Source organism: Drosophila biarmipes, chromosome X, assembly GCF_025231255.1.
Source record: "Drosophila biarmipes strain raj3 chromosome X, RU_DBia_V1.1, whole genome shotgun sequence".
Taxonomy (NCBI): Eukaryota; Metazoa; Arthropoda; class Insecta; order Diptera; family Drosophilidae; genus Drosophila; species Drosophila biarmipes.
In genome coordinates, this window is record NC_066611.1 from 7,543,059 (window position 1) to 7,568,635 (window position 25,577).

Below are 25,577 nucleotides of genomic sequence, written 5' to 3' on the forward strand. Positions count from 1 at the left end.
TCAATGTGTGTGTGCGGGTGTTTCTGCTGTGTGTGTTAGATAAAAAGCTTTGCCAGTGACGTCACATGCTGCATTTGTTGCATGCGATGCAAAATATCATTAGTAGGAAAAGCAAAAAAAGACAAGAGGCATGCATGTAATTTACACTTAAGATATGCATATTTATTTTAAAATATTTATTTTTAAGCTACAAAATTAAATGTTTTTAGCCAAAAACTTTTTTTTTATGGAATGGTTTCACTTTAAAAGAGAGTATTTTAGCATGGAAGCGAAACGTAAAATATGATACTTACTATTGTTTACTATTTTAAAGTAAATTTAAGTTAACATAATCTTTTAAAAAATAATACTTTTCAATGATTTAAATTACATTTAACTAATGAAAACTAGGTTATAAATGTAAACTTTTTTTGGAGCTTAAACTATAGAACATTTTCTATTACATTTTATTCTGTTTCTGCAAATAACATTTTTTTTACTACAAAATAAATTATGTAACCTATTTTAATTTATACAAATTATATACTTAATCTTTTATATAAGGTTCATTTTTTCATTTAATATCCTATTTAAATATTCAAATCCTCTTTAGCTATGGCGGAATTTTCCAAAAAATAATCGATAGTTCCCCGCCAACTTAACAATCGAAACACATATCGATGCACTGGCGCATCTCTAGTTGGCCGGAGCATATGTAACAATTGGGAGTGTTTTTATTTTTAGGCAAAAACTCTCGATATTCCCACGGAAAACATGGCAGCCAGCGGAAAACTGATGCTGAGCAGCGGCCTCTGCCAAAAGCTGAGCCAGGTGAGCAGTGCCTGCCAGCCGTTCCAGTGAACAAACCCCTCAAATCGTTTATTTCCCCACAGCTCACCAGGCGAATTCACATGCAACCGGCACTTCTGTCCAGTTTTCGGTCATCCCGCGAGGTGCAGGAGCTGGACAAGTACCCCGACGTGGAGGTGGTGGCCAATCCGCCCGAGTGGCGCTTCGTGGAGCGTCTGCTGCCGGCGGAAACAGTGCCAAAGCCGGCGGAGAAGCCCAAGTACCCGTCCGGCTGGCGGCCACAGAAGGAGGACGGCTCGGAAACGGGTTACTTCGTGGCCAGGACGAAGAACCACATGGTGCCGGTGTATCTGCACACGCGGTTTCGCGGCCAGCGCCGGATCACGGTGGTGCGTCGCGTCCAGGGCGACATCTGGTCGCTGGAGAAGGACCTGCGTGCGGTGGTGGAGCAGTCGCGGAACGGCAAGCTCTGCGCCACGAGGATCAACGAGATGAGCGGGCAGATCCACTTCCACGGCGACCATGTGGACCTGCTGCGGGACTATCTCAAGGAGAAGGGCTTCTAGGGAGCCCCAAGATGTCATTTCTGTGCCCCAATAAACTCTGTTCTGTTGATTTGAAGGGATTCTTTGCCTTGCCACCAGTCATGGTCACTGAGGATAGGAATAAACAATAAGAAAAACCATAGGATATCCTTTGGAAAACTAGATTTAAGGGAAAGTCGCAGAATTTCCTTTAAAAACATGCATTTTCCGATCGTGTAAAAGAGTTTATAGTGGTTTTTAAAGGACTTGAAAGAAAAACAATATTTGTAGGCTTCTGATGAGACATATTTTTACTGTACATCATAAAGTAGATCTAAATTAAACGTATCTACTATTTTCTAGTGCCTAATAGATCATATAAAGAGCTTTTTCAAGGAAAAGTCCGCTAGTTTTACTCCAAACATAAGAATTTAACAACAATTCCTTGAAATGTTGAGTCTAGCCTATGTTTTTCCCTTATAAGCTATTCAAAGATCAGCATTATATCCGATTTATCTTGTTAAAACTCCTAGTTGCTAGACACGTAGTCTCGATTTCCGTTGACCGCACGTCCACTTGGCTGCAGCTCGCTTTTATTTAGCACTTAATGTTTAGCATAAATTACATACATCGTCTGGATGGGGGGGGGGGGGGGGGGGGCGTTGTGTTCTGAGAGTGTGGTGCGCGCAAGGCCCTACGACTAAAATCTAGAGGAAGGAGGTGAGGAAGGTGGGGGCCGGACTCGGCGAACTTAGCCACGTAAGTATAATAAGTCTGGTTCGGGCTCTGGATCCGGAGCTCTGCTACAACTACGTCTACGGCTGCTGCTTCCTCGGCCGCGGCCGTCAGGTACGCGTCAGGCGGGCGTAGGCAGCTGCCACGCCCCACCGCTATCCGCTGGCCCCGGCCATCGCCGGCAGTCCGGCCAGGCTGACGCCCACGCCCACGCCGGACGTGGGCGTCACTGTGCCGGCGGTGGCCGACGAGGAGGATCGCTTGAGGGCCTTGCGTATGATCGTCCAGTCCTCCATGATGTCCTCCTCGCGCAGCATGTACACCACATAGGGGCCCGTGACGGTGACCGCCTTCTTGCGGCCCGGCCCGCGCACCTTGCTCTGCCGCTTGTCGGTGCCCCAGTCGGCCCACGAGATGTCCACGTTGTGGCGGTCCTCCTCCAGGCGCCGGATGCGGTCCACGAACTCCTCGCGCAGATTGTCCAGCGCCATGTGTTTCTCGCTCTGCAAGGGGAGGCGGTTTTAGTCAGGTTATATATAAGTTTTCTTAGAAATAACGAAAGGCTTGGACCTCTTAAAGCCCTGCAAATGGCCGGAACTTCTATCTTATCATAAAATTTGGATAGTTTGCTACTTTAAATGGCCTAAAAACATACAAAACTGTACTAAGAGAAGGGTTTAAACTAATTTTAAAGGATTAGATATATAAATATTCGTTAGCATTGAGAAATACTACAAAAATCTATCATAAAATTACACAAATATGTAAAAATATAACAAGAAATCATTCTTAAACTGTTTGTAAACTTCCTAATTAACATTAAAGCTTAAGTAAAAGTATACAATCATTAACTAACATGAAAATAGCTAAGATAATCATACTTTCTCTGATATAATAACTAACTAACTAATAGCTCTTTACATAAAAGCTAATCTCCCGCCGAAATCACTAATCTTGCCATGAAATCAGCCATGTTCTGTGTAAACAGGCACTAGGGTTACACCTCTCCCTTATCGCCCGGAAAGCTAATCAGATTCCATCAGCAAAATGGCCAAACTGCCGAGGCCCATTTTTGGCGCCAAAAAGCGCGGTGGGCGTACCTCAAAGTGCTGGACGGCCGCCTGCTCCTCGGACTGGAACTTGTGCTCGATGTTCTGCAGGCGGTACTTGCGCAGCACGTCCGCCACCTCGATGCGCGTGCGATAGACCTTGTCCAGCTCCTTCTGCGGCTGCACAAACTCCTCGGAGCGGCCGGAGCGCACCTCGGCCAGCTGCCGCTCGATGAGATTGATGCGCTCGAAGTAGTACTGCTCCCGCAGCGTGTTGAACTGCCGCTCCAGGCTCACTGCAAGGGAATGGAATAAGAATCGGCTTGGGGAACTGACGAAGGACTGCGGCCCCCTGGGTACCCACTCAAGTCCTCCTGGTGCTCGGCCCGCCTGCGCTCGATCTCGCTGGCATCCAGCTCCGAGGAGTCGTCCGAGTCGCACTCGTTGGCCTCCTCCTCGTCGGAGGTGTCGTGCGCCTGGCTGGAGTTCGAGTGCTCCGATTCTCCGCCAGAAACGTCGCCTTCGCCATCGGACTCGCCGTTCTTCACGGGCATTGTGGCTGCCTTGCTGGCGCTTCTGCAAGCTCTCGGGGATTCTGGTGCGGCGACGGTCTGCAGGTGGCCGCCGGATCGAGCGCAAATCGCTTTTTGTTTACTCCGGAGCGCCAGGGGGTGCGGAAATCGTGGAAAACTTTGTGGAAAAACACAAACTGCGAACTGTAGCAAAAATTAGCGATGTGTAAATGGCTTATCGATAGATTGCGTGCTCTGCTTGGGGCAAGACTATCGAATGCTGTTATGAGTAATATCGAATATGAGCGGGAGCTAGAAAATCCAGCCGATTTTATTTAAGTTTGTATTGCTTAAAAAAAAATTAAAATTAGAAGCCGAATTGCTTGTTCTGTCTGTCAAAAAAAATTTGTATTTCGATTAATTTATTTTATTTACAAATACAAAATTATTTGGTTTTTACCTTTACAATATTGGAGAACTAATGGAATAAAAACTGCAAAATTCTTTCAAATTTACTTATATTGTACTAACACTTATTTATTTTACTAAATTTACAACGACTAAATTCTATGGTTACTAATTTTAAAATAACTAATACTTAAATTGCTACTATTATGAAATAAATTAAATTTGTATTCAGATCAATTTATTTTATTTACTTCACAAAGTCAAAATTATACGATTTTTACATTAATAATTTTAGTTAGTAAAAACACCTTTGAAATAACATTTCTACATTCTTTCTGCTGGAAAATCTTGAAAAAGCGATGACTTTATTCATTTAAACTACAAAATATTATTTAAAATTTAAATGAAGTGTACATAGATTTGCTAGCTAGAACTAGCCAGTGGCGATTATTCCGCCCCACTGCCACCACTAGCTGACGAACGCAGCAGCCAGCTGATGTGTGGCCGCCTATCGATAACCGATAGCCCAACGTTGCCAGCAGATATTTTTGGGGCCAAGTGGTGGAAAATACGTGTAATATTTACAATAAGCGACCCGAAAACATATTAGCGCAGCAGAAAACCAAATGGAGACGCCCACGGCCGACGACCTGTTGCAGTTCCGCGACTACAGCGGCGGCGCCCCGGCCCAGATCAACGTCAACTCGCCGACCCACTCCTCGGGCGGCGGTTCTGGTGGATCCGCTGGTGGCGGCGGTGGCTCCAGCAACAATGCCAACGCACAGCGTCAACGCGGCGATCCGCTGGCGGATCTCATCTACGACATGACCACCTCGGCGCAGGGCCTGTCGGGCGATGGCGGCCAGCAGCCGCAGAACGCCTCGCTGGACGGAGCTGGCGGCGGGGCTGCCGCTGGCGGGGCACGGCTCTCCTTCCTCACCATCGAGTACTACCAGCAGTTCTTCAACGTGGACACCTACATGGTGCTCGAGCGGATCGCCAACTCGATGATCCCCAAGCGGGCCGCCGGCAACTATCTGCGCATGAACATCGGCAAGAATCCGGATCTCTATGGACCCTTCTGGATCACCGTCACCCTGGTTGGTAGTCCAATCCATTTCTTGGGGTTCCTGTAGAGTTTTTGGGTTATTTTTTTTTGAGAAAATCGATTAAGGAGGGCTGTTTTAGTTATATCTTCTGTTTAGCTTGGTCATTTTAAAGATCATAACTACTTTTAAAGGTGTTCTTCTGCGTATCCTAGTAATTTTAGGGATATAAATTACTTTTACAAGTATTTTTAATTACTTTTGATATGACCTCTTGCAGATTTAAAGAGTTTTAATAGAAAACCTAATTTTAAGCAACCTCTTAGTCAGGGAATTTCCATAAGGAGGCAGCTATTAAATAATTTACTACATTTTCTCGGAAACAATTCCTTTTTTTATCCTCTTTCAATGTGTAAGACTTCTTTAAAAGGCCTATTTTAAATTATATTTTGTATAGCCTTTTAATAATCAAATATTTTAAAGAAGAATTTCCGCAGAAACCCCATAATATGGCGGTTTCTAAAAATATAAATCTAGATATTTAAAGAAACTCCTTATTTGTACAGCTTTTTAGTACTTATTAAGTCGAGTTTTATCCATAAAAATTACTTATACTTAGGAAACTATAAGGTTTGAGGTGAGATAACTTACGGATATATTTGTACTCCTTTTTTTTACACTTTTAAAAGTGGGATATAATTTTAGAAGGCAATTATAAAGCAATAGTATAGGAAGAAAAACCTTTAAAAAAAATTATTTAAGCATGAATGCCTTTGTAAATAAGTTTGATTGTAGATTTACTATTTTTTAATGAATTTTTGTTACACCATTTTGGATAAATATTTTAAAAATGTCTAGGAAAATCATGTTTTGATGATATTTTTGAGTGATTTAAGTTTTTTATTTAATATTCCAATGTTATAATCGGTTAGATCTTCTGAGAAAAACAACCACACTATAATACAACATCTAAGCAATTTCATAGACTTGTTAGTCTCGTCTTATTAAGCTCCTTTCTTGATTGCGTGTCCTTTAAAAAGTTAAACCCCATACTAATCGCCTTTTCCCTCCTTTTCCATTTCAGATCTTCTCCATAGCCATCAGTGGCAACATAGCCAGCTACTTGCACCACGCCAGCGACGGCTACCGCTGGCACTACAACTTCCACCTGGTCTCCTATGCGGCCACCTGCATCTTCCTGTACGCCAACATCTTGCCGGCCGTTCTGTGGGCCTTATTTAAGTACAGCCTGAAGCCCGTGGACTCGGCGGACGCCATCGAAACGGATAGCGTAAGCTGGAGTGGTCCTTGCATCCATCCATCTCGCTCACATTCGCGTCTACTTGCAGGCCACCTACACCCCGAGTCTCCTGTCGCTGATGTGCATCTACGGCTACAGCCTGGCCATCTATATACCAGTGTCCATTCTCTGGGTGATCAATGTAAGGAATTGTTTGTTTAAGGGGGAAGTTTAATAGGGGATGGCTTAAATTTGATTGTAAATTGTAGTTTTTGATACCTTTTATGTTAAAATTAAATTTATGAGGAAGGTTTTCAAGATTATCAGTATTATTCAATTAAGATTTTGTAATTGAGATTTAGTTTTTAAATTCATTTTGATTAGTTTGTTTTAGGTTTTATTGTCTACTCAAGGCTATGAAACCATATTTTCACTCTTCCTTTCAGTGAAAGTTATTAGGAAGTTTTTTTTTTTATACTCTTCATAACTACTACTACTACTACTACTTTTTTAAACTTATAAGCATTTTTTAGGACATAATTTGGTTTTTATACCCATAAGTATATATTTTAAAGGATTTTTTAATGTAATGTACCATTTTACAAGGCATACTTTGGTTTTGTATACCTTTGTTAGGGTATATAGCTACCTTAAGCTGAAGATATTAATCATTAACTACCGCCCACAGATCTCCCTGCTGCAGTGGATCCTGGTGATCACCGCCGCCCTGCTCTCGGGCACCGTGTTGATCGCCGTGCTGACGCCCGCCCTGCGCAACTCGCAGTTCTCGCTGTTCCTCATCATCGGCATCCTGAGCGCCCATGTGGTGCTGGCCGCCGGCTTCATGCTCTACTTCTTTCACAATCCCCCCGAGTCGCCGCTGGCTGCAGCTGCTCCGCCAGCAGCTGCGCCTGCTGCTCCGGCTGCCCTGAAAGCCGTGACCCAGGCGGTGCTCAACGCAGTGCCCGGCAACCAGACCCACTAGGAAGCATTCCGCAACAGCCAGTTCGTCATTGTCGCTGACATTTGTTGTACCTTAAGTTCTCCCTAATGCAATATTCGTTAGAGCGCCGGGCTGGGGGTCAGATGCTGCGGATTCAAGCCTCAAGCATCTGACCCTCATTAGCCTGCGTTTCGTGCTTTGTATTGACTTTCTATGATGTTTGGCGACTGTATATTTATATTAAATTAGTGGTAAACCTACATGTAATACCAAAAAAGATACAAAAAATGCTTGAATCGATAGAACCTTTTGCTGGTGTAGTGAAAAATTTAACATTTTTGTCCAAGATTCGCGAAAGACAAAAGAATATGATAATCATGCCATCATTAAAATTGTAAATATAATCCAAAGTACTTAAAATGATTTCTTACTTGGTTGTTAAGGGTTTTTTTAATTTGTTTAATTTTAGTTTCTTATTTTTTACTTTATACTTAACTTGTTCATTACACTCAACTTGTTGTTTAAAGGGTGCCATATCTACTTTTCCCGACGATAGCTTTATTTTCTGGCACCCGCTATCTTATCTGAAATAAATTATACTTTTGCCACCATCATCCATATGGTGAAAGTCCTTTCAGAGCAAGAAATGGCATAGAAAGCATTCCATGGGGATGCTGTGAGTTTGGTTCTGGTTTGTTTTCGGTTTTAGGTTTTCGTGGTAGTTGGGTGGTTTTTTCGCCCGCTTTTTTGGGTGGCTGCACGGGTTTTTGGCCACTCACTGTCGTCGCAGACACAGGCGCCCGTACATATATCTATGTGCCGGGTTATGTGGACAGCACCGGGGACCTCGGGGGCTTTTCATCGTTTTTGCTGCTGTTTTTCATGTTTCGGGCTTGCTTTGAGTTCCATGCGCTTGGCGTGTTTATTCGGGCAATGTGGAAATTATTCGAAGCGGAGGATGCGGCAACAGGGTGCTTCTTCGAGATTGCTGTGAGTATCCCAACATATTTTAACAAATTCGATGTCTTTTATAATATTTATCATATTTTTAACCTTCTTTAGGTTAGCTATATGATCTTAAAAATGTACATAGGATTGTCATGGTATGTATTAGCAATTATATTATTATATTATTTTTTGTAATTCACCCTAATACATGTAAAGAAATGAAGAATTGCAAATATTAATTTTATTTTGTAAATAATATAAGGTTATCCCATACATTTGTTTGGAAAATACAAAGATTTATATGATCTGAAAAATGTAAAAATGATTATTAAATTATTATTATTACTATATAAGTAATATATATTTGTATAGATTTTTTATAGATACTATTATACATGCTTATGACTTTATAGTTATTTGATTTACTAAATTTTTTTCCAGTTTAATAACTTGGGACACCTATTATAAGGTTTGGGATGTATGAGAATACAAAATTGTTTTTATCTAATAATTAAAAAAGTATTATTATGGAGTATATATTGGATCAAAATTTTATTATCAATTTTTTTAATCGTTTCTATTTATTTAAACAAAATGAAAAATATATTTTTCATATCTAACTACTTATGAATTTTTGTTTTTCCAATTTAATGTTTGGTATCTTGAGGCACCCCTTATAAGGTTTGTTAAGTATTCATCTTAAAAATTAAAAGCATTTTTATTGAATATATATTTAGATAAATTATGATTATTTTTTATTTTAACAACTAAAAATTTCACCTGTGAATTTTTCTTTTCCAATTTAATGTTCGGTACTTTGAGGACACCCCTTATAAAGTTAGCTATATATAAAAATAAAAAAAATGGATTTCATCTAGTAAATGTAAAAAGGATTTAAATGCAATACATATTTGGATATATTATTATTTTTTTTTGTTTTGATATTTAATTAAAATTTGACTTGTGTACTTTTGTATTTCCAATTTAATATGTGTTATTTTAAGGACACCCCTTATAGGGTTTGGTATGTAATTCACGTACATAGGACTCTATTACACGTGTATGTGTGGTATTTATGCATGTATGCGGGCGTCGCTTTTTGTGCGAATATGTTTGTGTGCATGTAGTCAGGAGACTTGCACCCACGCACATTTATAGAGGGAAAATTTCTCAATTTCAAATGCAAATATTCGCATAACGCATCGTTAGATTTGACATTTTATTTATTCGTTTTATGCAAGCGAGATGGGTGTACATGGCTCATCTCGCTCACACCCTCACACCTTTTTCCGGATTTTTCCCAGCAAAAACAGAACCCATTTACTGACGGCGACAAATACATAGACAATAGGTGGTGCATAGTTGGGATTTCGGGGCGTATACTTGATGTCAGAAAAAGGCCTTAAACGCGAAGTTTCTGGGGTTAAAATTAATGCATTTTCATGGTAAGGCTAAAAATGAGCCGAAAATTATGTAGTTCACAGTTATATTGTTGGATTAAAATATACAAAAAATATATTTTTTGGTTTAGACGGAAATTATATAAAGAACTGTCGATAAAAATAATATAAAATACTTATTTAATTAAAAAATGGGAAAATAAAAGTAAATATAACTACATTGAGTTCCAAATTTATTATAAAAAATTTAATTTATTTTATAAATTGCTTGATTTAGTTAGAAAATACTTGCACTAATTTACATTATCAAAAACTGTTGTCTCCTGTTGAACTAAAGAAAAGATATAAATGAATTTATTATTATTATTATCAAAGATTTATTATTAAATTCAAATACAAAAAAGTTTTTTTTAGCATTTTTTTTGTTTAAAAGAATATTGTAGAAATATCAAAATAAAATATTATTTTAATAACTTTTCTTTCTTTACTAAAAAAAGTATAGTAAAAATAAATACCTGTTTTTCAATTCAAATATTCGTATAAATTATTAAAAATTTATTCAACAAAGAACACAGTTTAACAACTTGCGTAATTTAGTAAGAAATACTCTACATATTTTACGTCATCAAAAAGTATTACTATATTTTGTTAAATTCAAATTAACATTTTTTTAGTTAACTATAATGAACTATAATTTAAACATTTTCATTTTAAAAGTAAATAAAAACATCGATGAAGGGAAAACTTTGCCAAGAATATTTAAATTGAATATAAAATTTAGGATTTAATTCGTTTTTTGATTAGTGTTTGTTGAATATTTTTAATGAGAATTTCTTTCAGTGGGAAACGAGTTGTTCTGCATAGATTTATCGCAGTGTATGTGTGTCGAAACGCATAAATATCCCGATGCCGCATTATATATGGCCACTGATTCCATCGATTTGTGGTGGCATATAGATTAACTGATTTGCCATTCAGCTGATTAGCATTCAAGTGGGCGGCTGCGGGCGCCGGAAACGGAAGTCACTCGATGGCTGTTAAAAGTTTTTCGCCTCGTTCTCTGTCTTTTATGCCTTTTATTTATCCGCTGGCACTTTTTTTTGGGGGGTAGAAGGAGTGGAATTAGCTGATGTGCAGCGACTGTGTGATTCCTTTTTTGTTGCCTCTTAAAGCAATTACGCCATCCTTTTAGCTCTCCATCCCTTTAACTTTCCTCTTTCTCTTTCTAGGCGGATGTGTGCACTGGAAAAAATGTATCAGGTTTTTTGTATAAAAAAATTATTTCTGTAATCTTTGATGTTTTTAATTTAAATATTTAAAATGTAGTTATCTTTATTTTTAAATACGATGTTTTATATATTATTTTTATATAACTTTTCTGAAGTGCAACACAACTTTATCCTTTCAATTTTCAAATCCCCTTTATTTTCCGCAGTGCACCCTTATGTCAGTTTGAGTGTGTGTGAGTGACTTAACCCCTTTGAGCCGCCCTCGTAATGCATTTGAAGCGTTAAAACGCCACTTGAGTGAGGATGTTTGGTCCCGGCAAGGAACTGCACACCACACAGGGCCTGGGATGCCGGGGGTTAAGGGGCTGGGGGGTCAAAAAGGCGGAGGAGGACGGGGTTAAGGGGTGCCTGCAGAAGTGCATATGCTAATTGGTAAGTGCACGGCTCAACGAGCACCTGTTGAAGTCAGCATCTCCCTTCTTTAGAATTTCACAAGCAGATACGGACTTGAAGGGCTTTGTGTACACACATCCCCCAGCAAAAGTCTTTTAATAAAGATTTCCTATTGTTTCAACCGAAACCTAATTATTAATTTGAGAATATGGTGTCTTATAGAATGAAACTAAATATTTTGCGGCTCTGGAACCTTTTTTTTTAAACTTATAGAAAATAAAAACTTAAAAATTATAGTTTAAATGTTAATGCTAATAAATAATAAAAATGCTGATAATAAATTTAACAAGAGCAACTATTTTTCCACCAATAATTATTAAATAAATAACTAAATATACTCCATTTACCTGTTACTTTAAATTTATTTATATTTTAAATCCCAAAATAATAATAAATATATTTATTTATTTTTTTAAGATAATAATAATGCATAAGATAATATAAAAATAAAATATATGAAAAGCATATTATATATATATATTTATAAAGATTAAGTAAATTCAATAAATATTCCTAATAAATTAAGAGTAACATATTGATGTTAAACAAATGTTATTACAAAGTATTTTATAGTTAAAATTCAAAACAAGACCCTTTATTTTTGTGCAGAACTCTCTGGAGCCAAAGTGATTTCTTTGTGGAATAAGAAGTCCTTTGAATCGTGCACGAATATTGATTTATTTTGTTTGCGTTCGGCTTAAAGGAGCTTAGTGTGCGGCGAGAGCCTTAAAGAGCGGGGGATTGGCTAAATAGTTTATATTTGGGGTCCTTGTTACCGGTTGTTATTGGGTTAATTCTGCAATCCTTTTGCCCATCCTCCCGCTTCGCCCTTCCCCCGGTGCCAACGTGACTGCTCGTTCGTATTTCCATCTATTTCGTGAATATCCTGCGGCCTCACCACCACACACACACACGCAGCTCAGCAGGATGTGCTGTGCCACGCCCCCGGCCGCCCTTCCGCCCTTCCGCCCCCATGCACTCAATTAAGTGAGTGTGTGTGGGTGTGAGTGTGTGGGTGAGGAGTCCTCTGTTGACTTGAGAACTTGGCACAACTTTTGCGTACGAGTTGGTCGACTACGTGACAGAGGTTGCAAGTGCCCCTTGCTGTGCTTTTAAGACGCACCACCCCCACCCCTGCCACTTTTGCTTACCCAAGCAGGCCTTCTATTTACCCAACCGACACACCCCAAAAAATAATAGTTGTTATTATTCCAAGACTCGCAAGTTGTTTGCGCAAATATGCTCTCTATTTAGGGAAAACAATTTTGGAATTTAAAGAAACATCTTCTGGGAATTTTGATTATAAACCAATGTTAAACAAACTGAAAGTTGGAAAGAAAATATTTATTTATATGATTTGGGCAAAGTTTGGAGTGAGTTAGGGTAATATTTTTGAAGAAACTATTTGGGAATCATTTCAAGAGTCATTTTATTTAATTCTATTAAAATTAGAGTTATAAGATCATGATCAAGTCAGTGGGGTCTTGCAATCCCTTTAAATTACATTTTTAGGTGCCAAAAAGTATGCAACAACAATGAATTCATTTAGAAATAAGATTATTCATTGCCCACTGCATACTTTTGGGCACCTGAAACGGTATTTTTTGATATTTTCATAAGAATATAATAATAAAATTTTCTCCAGGTGTTCCTTCTTCCCAAAGCTCTAACTTATTTAAACTTTAAGGCAGTCGTCTTAAAGTCGATGCCCCAACATCCATCTCCAATCTGCAGCTGACCATTTATGGCTTTCTATCTATGTCTATATCTCCGGGTGGGTGTACGTGGGCAAAGTACGGCGGAGGATAGTACAATCTGCCGGCCGGCCGGTCTCTGTGCTTTTCGGGGCGTGTTCGGCGCCCAGTTTGACACAATTTCGAATGCCGCCGCCCATATGCAGAAATTGCTCCATTTTCGCCACGGCGGATAAGTCTACACGACCCCGGGAAAATTCTCCAGCGGGACAGCGCCCCTACGAGAGCTTTTCCGAGCTTTCCTCGGGGGTGGCCCATTGCACATCCTTCGTCCTGTATCCCTAACACACATATACAGTAAATCCCATGTCCCGTCCCCTCTACGTATCCAATTCGGGATTACGCTTAGATAATCACTGGGATTTTCCGAGTACGGGCATGTGGGAGGGTGTGGGGCACATGCTCACATAATTTCATTATTTATTTTAATTAATTGAAATTGTTTAAAAGCCGGCGGCTCCCCGATGACCCTAATGCAGAGTAAGCTCACTAATTGCAATTGACTTCAAGGGAGCCCTCAACTTTAAGTGGAATAGTGCAAGTGGATTGTCTGAGGATGCAAACTATGTTTATATTTTCGGAGCTAAGTACTTGGTAGTTGGGCAATTTAGAAGTTGTTAGCCCCAGTTTTTTTTTATATATTTTTATAAGGGCGGTGCTTAAGTATTATTTTTACACATTTTTATAAGGTCATAAGAATTTCAAAGAGTTCCTGTAACCAACTTAATCATATTCAATGAAAATTGAAATAACTGGGGTTTTAAAATCACTTTTAAATGTTAATGGTGTCTAAAAGTATGCACTAAATAAGTGATAATTCATTTTCAATTTTTTCTTCTAAGAAAAAAATATTGTTGCATAATTTTAGACGCCTACAAAATTTTATATAGAAGTGGGCTTAACTCCTAGTGATTTCTAAAGTTATACTTTAAAATCAAATGTTAGTTTTTGTTTTATTAATTTTTTTTTCATAAAAGTAAGAGTAATAAACCTATGGTAAATAAAATACAATAAAAACAAATTTTTAGAAATATCTAAAAGATGTTTTTAAATGCAATGTTAACCAAATACAATATATAGTTTGTTCTAAAATACAAATAGACTCTTGACTTGAATTTCTGTAGGAAAAATTTGCATTTTTAACTTGATATTTTCCTTTGTGATATTTAACCAAAACCAACATTTTCCTATTTGTCTGTGGTATGTCTCACAATTTATTTCATTTTGCAATTTTCTGCGGTAGGACTGTTGAAATCCAACACATTATGAATTCATTTTTGAATATTAATATTTGATCAGCTATTTTGGCAAATTGAGTCCTCGGATGAACATGAATTGCATTGCAAATATTCGCTCTGTCACCGTCTCTTTCTAAATTCATCTAGCCGTCTCTTTCCACGGCGCCCGTATCCTGAGACAAAGTCTTTCAATTAATTTCAAATGGGAATGCACCGAAGCTCAATGCAAACATTTGCACAATTTCAAATCGCTTTTGCCGCTGCTATTGCTCTGCTTTATTTCCCACCACCCACGGTTTTCCTACCCACCTTCGCTTCCTTATTTTTTGCACACGAAAAAAATTATTTAGGTTGTAAATTTAAAGATAACAAGAAGGAAAATTAAAACACACTTAAATTATGTTTTTGCGAACAGTGGTAGTTCCAAAATATTCTAAACTTAAAAAATAAAAAAAAACACAGTGCTATATATATATAGCAAGAAAAAAATATACAAAAATATACTTGGCAGGAAAAAAAAAACATTGTAAAATAACAATAATTTTTTTAATTTATATCTATTATTTTAAACAAGATGAAAATCTTACAAGATATTTATAAGAAAAATTTTTAATAATATATAGGAAATATTTTGACTAAAATTCTTTATTTTAAATCGTAAAATTTTTTTATTTTAAATCATAAATTTAAAATTGTATATTAAATGTAGTATTAGAAAAATTTTTTATAAGATATTCTTATCAAGTAAAATAAGATTTTATTTTGCCTATAATTTTTCGAATTTCATACTTATTATTTTAAATTATAAAGTATTATATATAAGTATTATAAACTATAAACTATTATTTATAAACTATTGTTATCAAGAAAAATAAGATATAGTTTTGTGACTATAATCTTCAAATATATTATTTAATTTTATATTTAACATTATATAAGTCTGTTATTTTAGAATAAATATCTTATTTTTATTAATTTTATTTCTCTCTGCTCTTAATTTATAGAAATGGAAACCTATTTTGCAGTGTTCTATCCTGTTGTTTTTGAGAGTTGCGAGCAGCTGAAATTACACAGATTACAAGGGATATAGACGACGAGCTGTTGGCACACATTCTGCGAGACCGCCCCGTTGCCACGCCCCCCCACAGTCGAGGAAAATGCATTTTCAAATTATTTCGAAGCCGCGCTGGTGGAGAGAATTTTCCGCTGGCCCGGAGAGTTGGAGCCGAGTGGGAAAATCGGATCGGGGAGGTGGCCGGGATGGTTGGAAAAGCTGTGCCGAAAAGCTCTGCTCCTGTTCGAATTGTAGGTGCGCTGCGTTTTCCGTGAAAAGTCTCCTCGAAATAGGATGCGTTGGCGTCTCTGCCGGCGCCACAGTCGCTGCGGAAAAGCGCCTCTCTCTCTCTCATTTTCCGGGAAAATTCAGTACGAGTCAAGCAGTCTTCGGCGCATCCAGCAAACGCGGTTCTTTTTTAAGCGCGTTTTCGTATTATTCTACTCATATGATTTATCATTTGCGTCGCTATATGATTTCTCCTTGTTTCCGTAGTATGAAAAGCAACTACTACTAAACAAAAAAACACCAAATAAAATCCTACAAAAATATTAGGCAAAGTTCGAGGATTGGCGAGAAGGCAGACGAAGAAGGCGGAGGAGCACCAAACACGACCTGCTAGAGAGCGAAATATTCCTGGGGAATACCGGCCTGCAAGGACCGCCGTCGTCCTTCCCGTCGTCAGTCAGTCAGTACGTCCCCCAGCACTTTTTTGAATCTTTTTGTATATGTGTGTGCGTGAGCGAGTGTCGAGATATAGCTAAGATATCCCAGAAGAATCGGCTCTTACAGATCACTTTCCGTAACTCCTTTTGAGACCTTTGATAAGCTCAAGCTAAGCTAGGATCTGAAGCTCCAGTTTGATCCTAGAAAAGGTATAGAAAAATATAAAGAATGATGATCAAGGAAAAGTGAGTAAAAAATTGTGCACTGTAAAAAAAATTCACACATTATTACACAGCAAAAAAATATTAGATTCTCTACAAATATTTATCAGAGAGGATTTTACATATTTGAAATACTCTTTAAGCTCGAATTTTTTCATTAAAATTTATGAACATTGTAGATAATTTTACAGGAACAATTTGAAAACGAATCTATGAGAAAAGATTTCAAATATTTTAAGTAACATAAAAAGGTATTAATGTAGTTGATGGCCTTTATTGGATTTATTACGAATGTTATTTAGATATTCTAGTTTGACCTTTTCAAGAACCTTGTGTTTTTAAAAATATAATATACATATTATATATATTTTTTCTCTAATTGTAAAAAATGTGTTTGTTATCTAACCATGTTAATATAAATTTTATGTATAATAGTAAAAAGTATTTTATTTGAAAATTATTACATGAGAACTTAGGTTTTTAAAATAAAATAAATTTGTATATTTAAACTCAAAAATAAGGCAACCTACTTTAAACATAGCCTTCCCAAATTTGGTTTAATTTGTATTTTTTCCAGTGCACCTATTTTGTATGTATGTGTGAAAGGGTGTGGCATCGACCTAATTACCTGTGTAATATTTTCGGGTACTTAAAACTTATAAACATCTTTACCTCCCATTTCTTTGCAGCCAATTCAGAGCGTATTAACACAAAAGTCTGCTGGCAGCAATCAACTTTAAGCCAAAATTATTAAAAATCTCAAACGAAATTGTTAAAAAAGAAATTGCATACAACCATCATCACACTTTTCCAATGTTTTAATTTTTGTGTTGTCGACTGATGCAAAGATAAAAGACCAAATTCGTTAAGGAAAAGCAATTCTCCCACGCAAACAAAGTATATTCAAATAAAAAGAAAAAAGTAACTATAAAGTAACTCATTTTTATTCAAACATAAATTTGATTTTGGTAAATGTGCGCTAGCTAGAACCATAAATATATATACATTATATATCTAGTCGGATAACATTTGCATACCTTCGTCGGTGAGTGTCTAGCCAATCAATCTATAGCCTATAGGAACCATATATACCACAAGGTTTTATACTGAATTTATAAAGTTTTGGGTAAGGGCGCAGTGCGCATCGAAAGGCCCCATCAAAGGCAGCAACACCAAACTCAATATAAACCCACAAAAAATACCGTAAGCAAGTGTTTTTTTGTCGCAAATAAATAAATTTACATATTTACACATAAATGAATGAAGTTAAACAGAAGTAATATTAAATAAAGACTTGAATTTCTCAAAGAAATTAATATTTATACAAGAACAAGCGAAGAAGAATAAGAATAACAAGAAAAACGGACTTCCAACGATTTCAAAATACGACGAAATATTTTTAGAGCAAGAACCCTGCAACAAGCTATGATAACAAAAACAATGCAAATCGGTTAACAAAATATTTGCCAAATCTATGAATGAATCAAAAACGAACAAATAAAACGGCATAAACGCAAACTTAATGAGAAATCAAACGTCGAGCTACAAGAATTTATACTAAAAATAAAAACAATGGAGTAAAGAATTTGAGGAGAACCAAACAAGAGGACAAGTGCAAAAAGCGGATTTAGGGGAAAGGCGAGGGAAAAATCGAGATCAACATAGATCAGCTGTAAAGTGATATTTTATAAATACCCAAAATATCAGTTAAGGACAACGACTTATAAGGTGAGTTGGACAATTCATTTTAAAAGCATTCAAAAATAACTAGTAATTTTTTGCGGAGATTTAAGTAAAATAATATGTAAGCCTAGAAGTAGGCAGTAAAATGTGGTATTCGTATAGCAAACGCTATTCCTCTTTTTTGTAACATCATAAAATCACATTAAAATGTAAATACTAAAAATGTTTGAGATTTCAGGAGAATTATAATATCACTGAAATCACTTATCAAGTTGCCTAAAAGTAGGCACCGAAATAACATAATGTTTCGAAAGCGTTGCATACTTTTAGACACCTCTTCGTAGGGTGTCCCTTGCTTTTGTTTATAACAGGCTGTTAAAGAAGTAATCAGCGATTGTTTAATTTACGTTTGCAACAATAGACCAAAAAATAATTGAAATTGTGAAAATTGCGAAATTGGCAATTGCAATTTCCCCCATTTTGCGGCGGTCTGTCTATCGCCATTCCACTCGCTCGCATCGCTGTTTACACTTGAGCTCTTCGACAAGCAATTTGTGCATTAATTGTGTTCGCTGATTGCATTGTTGTTTCATTGATGATGATTGCCCCGCCCCCGCCACTCAATCAATCACTCCCCCCTCCCCCTGCGCCACGCTCCCCACTCGTTGCCATGATTGCATCCACACGGATACGAGCCCAGACGCACACACATATATCCTCGATATCCTGACAGGGAGACAATCACATAATGGCCGGGCCGCCATTTTTCCCACACTCTTTGCCCTCGCAGATTTCATGGCAATTTTATCGATTTTTAAATTGGCACAAATTAATCGAGAAAATCGCATTTGTGCAGTCGGAACTGGCAGTCACATTGCAAAATTGCATATTGAATGTCGCCAACATCGATAAGTCAACCTTTTCGAAATTTGGCGGAATGAAAAAATGAATTTGTTTCTAATTATAAACTTTTTTAAAGGGTACTATGGTTTCAGTTGTATCGCACTGAAGGAAACGTTTCCGAACCCTTAAAATTTTTATGTAGTCCGTTTGTTTGTCCGTCCGGTTGTCCGTCCGCTTGACCGTCCATTTATACGTATTTGTCTGTCTGAATCAGATCACCATATGTTATCCCTAAAAAAATGCAGAATTTTCAAAAAATTATACATTTCAGTATTTGGATTTTTTAATGAAAAAATTTTATGTAAAGGTCTCATTGGAATTACCTGTAAATTTTAATATAAATATATATATTTTTTTTTCGATTTCAGTTTTGAAATTAATCTCTAGTTCCAAAATGTATTCAAAGAAGTAAATAAGAAAAAAGTTTTTTTTTATTTATGGTTTGTCAACCACTGCGTGTCGATCAAATCAGGTGGCTATAGACTGGGACAGCTCGAATTTGATGTATCGCAATTAGGTTCACGCGCTAAATACGCCAGCACCTCAAGATTTTCCAACTCCACGGCTTGCAATCCAAAATGCAGAAGGTACAATTTGGGGCTCAAAGTTTTTAAACTTCACCATTTCTCATCAAGTACTCTACGTCATCAGCGGGCACGTAGGTTACAATCTCAAAGTTATCCACTATTCTAAAGATGACTTTCTGCACATATTCTTCACCGTAAGGTTAAAAGTTACAAAAATACTCTTGAAAATTTTTCAACTTAAAACACAAGCATATAATTTTACTAGTCTGTACGGATGCCTGTGTTAGAATGAGCCTGAAAAGTGAACGGTCTAGGTCAAGGGGGAAACAATAAAGTCACAGCATACTTTTTAGAAAATTTTTGAAAATGTATGATATTTTTGCTACCCCTAGGGGTCGCCAGCTACGTAGAAAATTTTAAGTGCTTATAACTTTTTAATAAATAATACGATTTGAAAATTTTTTGATGGGATTATGGATATTGATAATCAAAACAAGTTTTTATTTAGACTTTTACAAAATCCTTAAAAATATAAGCGCTTTGAATGGGCGTAGCACATTCGAATGACGAACTTGCGACGAGGTATCTATATCTATATCTGAGGTATCTATATCTAAGATGCCAACCCCTAGTCTTTTAAATTCCTTATAAATCTAAATATTTTTATTCATGCAACCCTCCTAAAATCTGTTTTATTTTACTCATTAATTTTTTTGTTTAAATCCATAAAAAAATAATAATTTTAAACCGAAATAATAGTGTATGCAGTTATTTTTTAATAACATTTATCCTAACTTGCATGCAGACACGAAGGAATGGTAAATTTCCCCTACCCTGTGCTCGTAGAAAAATCAATTATTTAAATGCAACTTTGGCTGAAAGTTCACAGTTCGCTGAGAGAGGCGATAGAAGGGGAGATCGAGTTACGTTCGATACTTGCGATGACATTAAATTAAAATAAATTGGGCGTTGTGATGGGCTGGTGGAGCTGGATTATATTACAAACGGCAACTGACAATGCATATATTGTGCATCATCCATATTTTATACGTTGCTCGTGCATATAATTGAAAATGCAGCCTGTTTCCCATTCCCTCGGACTGTCTATGTTTATCATCCTGCAAACGGCATATAGCATATATTATATGTATGGCATATAGAACATGTAAATGCTGGCAGAACTTTGGACGAGTGCCTGCAGTTTTCTTGCCCATCCACCCTCGGCAGCCAGATGGAACTGGCCACGAGCCACCACCAGTGGTTTGGAACCACCACATTCCCCACCGGCGTCATCCATATACCATCCAGCATACCAGCATCATCCCCACCTCCCAAGTTCGGCCACCCACCCAACGGATATCTCTCAGCCGAGTGACTCCAACGGGCCAAATCAGCTTTAAGATAAGTTCCCCAGATTAGTATAGATACTCTTGACGAAATACGCTTAGGAGTCTCTGTTGAGAGTTGCTCAAATGAGATGAAAATCAGATAAACCACTTAGATAGACAGCATAATGGGGCTTTTGATAGGAAACTCTTTAAGTGTTTGGAATATACCAATGCCTAAGGGATTATAAATCTATATTTTGTGAAATAAGTCACTGGTTATTTAAAAGCATTAGTAAAGGTGTCTCAAAGTATGCAGCAATATCTTGCAAAATATGAGGTTAAATATTATTGCATACTTTTCAGGGATAACAGCTTACAAGTAACATAGCTCATTACAAATTTTAAAAACAACGTAAAATATTACATCTAAAATATAAATAAAATACGATTTGTTTTTATAAACTTATAAATATATTTAGGTAGAAAAAAGAAATTAAACGTAATTTAAAGCTGTGAATTTCTTGACTTTTTAATATGATTCTGCCTTAGCATTCTTTGTCATCCAGCTAACTTTTTAGTTTACGGCAACTCCGAGTGTGTGCGTGTAGTTTTCTATACACATCTGCAGCCCAACAGATTTTCTTTCTCGTCAGAAATTGAATTCCCTCTTTCCACTTTGCTGCTGCCATAGTGAAATTGAGAGAAATTCCATTCAGCAACGCTCACTTTTCTTGGGGAAAAATCTTGAGATGAGTTTTCCATTCTCCGTTCTCCATTTTTCTTTTTCCATCTGGTGCGCTCTATTCTCTGGCCATTTTTTCCTTTTGCGGATTCTGTAAATTAAAACGCGTTGCCACGCCCACGCATCCGCATCCGCCGCCCACTCGGTGCTGCACTGAAGTAAAGCGAAATTCTATTACAACTTTTGCGTCGAACAAAACGCGTCCAAGAAAATTAAGGCTTTCAGCGGAAGAAATTCAATTTCCAAAGAGTTATTTTCCTGTTTTCTCTGCCCTGCCCGCCGGAAACCCCTTTTCCCTTTGTGTCTTCCCCCGCATGCTTTTCCCAGTTTCCCTTTGTTTTGCTTTTCTTTGCCATCTTTTTTCTTGGCTCTCTGTTTTCCTGCTTGCGATTTTTCTTCAGCTCCTTTAGGGCTTATTGTTGAGTTCTTTTGTCAATTAAATTTGTATGCAACCCAAATTGCATTCTATTTTTTCCCCGAATCAAATCAAATTGCTTCTCATTAATCGCTCTATGAATGGAGAATTTCCCTGAATGATTGCCTAATTTTCAATACAACGCGTAATTGAGTTGTGTGGCCAACGTGGCGTATGAGCAACGCCCATTGAACGTATTCAATTTTCATGGACCATTTGGCCGGGTCAGAGGTTAAGGGGAAATTAAAGGAAAAAGGAAAACTCCTTGATGGTTGGCCATTTCGGATATTGCATTTTGCCAAATTGGAGGCTTCCCTTTGAAGTTGCGAGCCGGAAACGGCAATCGGCAATCGCAGGCGGAAGCAAAATCAATATGACGCATGCGCTGCGATTTTCCCGCTTTTCCATCGCCAATTTTTTGTTCACCCCAGGTGGGGGGGGAGGTAGGAGGGGGAAACAGCGGGAAATTGCCACGGAAAAGTCGGAGAAAAGCGAAATGCAGCTGCGGTAAGTGGCACAGATTACACACAGCTGGCAAGTGGATGCAGGCGTGTGCGAAAACTTTCCGGAAAATGATTAATTTTCGCGGACATATTGCAGGGGAAAAGGGCTGAAATGAATTTCCGAAGCCTGTTCTCGTGGGAAAATAGTTACTGGCAGGTATAGTTTATACTGTAATAACCTGCTGCGAGCACTGAATTTTATAAAATAAATGATATGGGTATTAAAGAAAGGAAGAACTTAGCATACAAATAACTTAAAGCAAGAAAGAGCTAATAAAATCCATTTAATAACTATCAGTTAATTTTTTAAAAAGAAATATAATGCAATTTAAATGATTTAAATGTGCTATTTAAAAGCCATAATATATTATAAAAACATTAATCTATTGAGAGGAATTTTTCGAGACTGCAAAACCTGCTGAATAACTGAAGCACTTCAGTTCTGTTTTACCCATCCAAAGGATAAGCATACCCAAAACAAAAAATACTCAACTAATCCTCGGTTGACATCAAAAAGGAGGGATTTACACATCACAGAAACGTGAATTCTGCAAATGAAATTGAGAAGTTTCTGCTAAAATCCCCGCCCACAAAAGTAGGCAAGGGATAAAAGTTTATTTGCGAGCCGCTTTTGCTTTTCTTTAATTAATGCAATTGAAGTGCACTTCGGAAAAGCCTGGTTTCCACCACCGATCCACCGTAACCATCACAGCAACCACCGCGAAAAAACACTGTTGTCCAGCAAATACACTCGAACAAATCTTACTATTAGCCTATAATTTATACAATGCTTTAATTTTCAAAAACCTAGAATTGTTCATACAATAGGTTCGAAAATTCTTTAAATTTTCCCAAAAATAGTGTGGACATTTTAATTTAACTCAGCTTCCTTTTGCATCTTGGTTTGCAATTAAGCCTTATTTTTTCCTGTGCATCTGACGGCTAGCTAAAAAGAGGAATGCAGTGAACCACCACCAGAAGGCCGAAAAAGTTGTTAAAAAACAAACCGACCACATGGAAATCCATAAACAAATATTTCAATTGCCGCTAAGCTTCGGCCAGACCCTTTGGGCGATGAGCTCCACTCGAAAAAATACTTATAAGCTTCCAACAAATTTATAGTTACCAAAAAAATGTTTAAGTAAAGTAGAAGAACCTAATAATTTAAAATAGAAAAGAAATAATGAACTACACTCAAAAAATGATATATTCACTACAAAAAAGTGTAGTTAAATTTTTTTAAAAAACTGTGTAGTTGGTAAATAAAGTAAAGTATTATTAAGAAATCTTAGAATACAAATATTATCTTTTTGTATAATTTATAACAGTAATTATTATTCGATTTTTTATAATAAAAACTAGAACATATTTTGTTAGAGTTTTTAACTTTTTTTTTTATTTTTAACATTATTATTATGTATAAATTTATTTGCAAAAACTACATATAAATTTATAATAAAAATTGACTTGAAGATGCCATTAAAATTTTGATTAACTACAAAATTTTATCTAATAAATTTTTTAAACATTTTTTAAATTGGTTTTACATTTAATAGACTAGCAAAAAATGTAATATTTTTTTTACTTTTGATAACTAAAATCTAGTTCAATAGAAAATTTCCTGGAAGAGTTCGATTTTTGTCAGTGTAAAGCTGCTGGATTATCATCGCTCAGGTAGAGCATTTTCTTGGCCGTTGTTTTTGCAAGGCCTTCTGGGGGCATCCAGTGCTCGCAGCCTGACAAACAACGAAAACAGCCAGCGGAATACACAATGGATGTAAAAATTCAAAATTCAAGCACCACTCCAAAGGGCCCCGCGTACGATAATTGAAATGGACAGCATCCGGTTGCACCGAAAGAAAAAAGGGGTGGGCCCGCCTGGGAGGGGTATTTGGGGGTTTTAACCATCAGACGATGTGTATACAGGCGGGACCAGTTTTTTACCTAGCGAAGTGGGTAAAAAACCCAATACCACGCTAATCCCAGCCATGTACCATATAGTACCCACTCTGTATAGCCTGTACTTATCCCTACACTTATTTAGGCAGTCGACAGGCGGCTTGGAGGGGCCTTTTCAGAACAGATGAAGTGCTAAACAATTAATTAGAAAAGTTTTTGCTTTCTTTTTGCAGCGAGCGGGGGCTGTGTAAAAAGCAATTTTAAAGTTGGCAAGCATCAACAAAAACAAAAGCCACCACCCAACAAGGTTTATTTGGTTTGGGTGGCGGGTGAAGGAACTTCCACGTCCCTTTCCACTTTTTCCCGATCTCGGGGGTGGTTGGGAGAACCCAAATTTAAGGTTTACTTAAAGTAACCTCTGGCAAAATAATGCTGCAACAGCAGTTCCATTCCCGTCATAAAAAATGCTTTCAGGCAGATCAAGTTTCATGGCAGAAACGCTAGTTTTATTTATTTTTGGTCGCAGCTGGAGACAAATATTCCTAATGTGGTGGGCAGTTAATGTTTTTAAGGGCTTTCAGAGGCGCACATCTGCGCTATAGCTTCAGCAAAGAGTCTTGAAAAAGATCTTATTTTAATTAAGATTAGAAAATAAAAAAAATTAAAGATTTGTTATATTTAAAAAAAATTATTGTTTTATGTAAGAAAATATCTAAACCATTTTTATAATATACAAAAACAATATAAATTCATTCATATAAATTATAAAACAATATAAATTCATATATTATTAAAAAATCATCCATTAAAAAAAGGGTTCTTTATTTTTTACAATAATATCCTTTTGATACCCACATTAAAAAAAAAAAATATTGATCAAATAAAATGGATTCAAATATCTGACAACTTGAAGTCACCTTTTAAGTTGATAAAAGTGTTATTTTTAAATAAAGTAATAAAGAGGGTCTTAATATTTGGCAAGGACGTTTCTTTTAAGTTGAAATTCTCTTGAAAATTTTTTATTTTGAAAACTATGTAAATACAACTTAAAAAAATTTAAAAAAGCAATTTAAAAGTAAATGCAAATTTTATTATAGTTAGAAACTTACAACTCTTTGTACAACCTTTTTTCCCATTTTCCTTTGAATGTACAAGACAACCGCAATCTTGACTTTTTTTTCATCCTTTTGTCCATGAAAAAATTAAAATTTTGAAAGTTATATTAAAACAACCTTAAAAAAAGTAATGTTTAAAATTGTATTGTATTTAAATACTGATGACTTTTTATAGAACTTTTGTTTTCATCTTCCCTGAACGGCAAAGCCAGCCGCAATTTTCGCAGGGTGACTCGTTATCAGTCTCAATTAT

The 25,577-nt window shown here is 36.8% G+C and overlaps 4 protein-coding genes across 6 annotated transcripts in view; 3 read left to right on the forward strand and 1 right to left on the reverse strand.

The window, feature by feature from the left end:
- The first annotated feature begins 666 nt into the window (after positions 1–666).
- LOC108036447 (probable 39S ribosomal protein L49, mitochondrial) lies at positions 667–1,410 on the forward strand. The gene is made up of 2 exons (XM_017112595.3): positions 667–810; positions 873–1,410. The coding sequence occupies exons 1-2, from the start codon at positions 754–756 to the stop codon at positions 1,353–1,355; spliced, it is 540 nt and encodes a 179-aa protein (XP_016968084.1). The 5' UTR covers positions 667–753; the 3' UTR covers positions 1,356–1,410.
- Positions 1,411–1,863: 453 nt separating this feature from the next.
- On the reverse strand, positions 1,864–3,845 carry LOC108036439 (breast cancer metastasis-suppressor 1-like protein-A). The gene is made up of 3 exons (XM_017112581.3): positions 3,462–3,845; positions 3,149–3,393; positions 1,864–2,551 (listed from the first exon to the last, which is right to left on the reverse strand). Exons 1-3 carry the CDS (start codon positions 3,649–3,651, stop codon positions 2,204–2,206), a joined length of 783 nt encoding a protein of 260 aa, XP_016968070.1. The 5' UTR covers positions 3,652–3,845; the 3' UTR covers positions 1,864–2,203.
- Positions 3,846–4,518: 673 nt separating this feature from the next.
- LOC108036532 (protein YIPF1) lies at positions 4,519–7,669 on the forward strand. Its single transcript, XM_017112754.3, has 4 exons — positions 4,519–5,117; positions 6,148–6,354; positions 6,413–6,505; positions 6,992–7,669. Exons 1-4 carry the CDS (start codon positions 4,644–4,646, stop codon positions 7,286–7,288), a joined length of 1,071 nt encoding a protein of 356 aa, XP_016968243.1. The 5' UTR covers positions 4,519–4,643; the 3' UTR covers positions 7,289–7,669.
- Positions 7,670–15,854: 8,185 nt separating this feature from the next.
- LOC108033331 (ELAV-like protein 2) overlaps positions 15,855–25,577 on the forward strand; it is a 31,305-nt gene continuing 21,582 nt past the window's right edge. For 2 of the 3 annotated variants that reach the window (XM_017107737.3, XM_050890554.1), the window contains exons 1-2: positions 15,855–16,014; positions 16,899–17,937. The gene's annotated coding sequence lies outside the window, so the exon portion shown is untranslated. Of the gene's footprint in view, positions 16,234–16,898; positions 17,938–25,577 lie in introns of all 3 variants that reach the window. The other variant, XM_044092851.2, reaches the window with a different exon arrangement.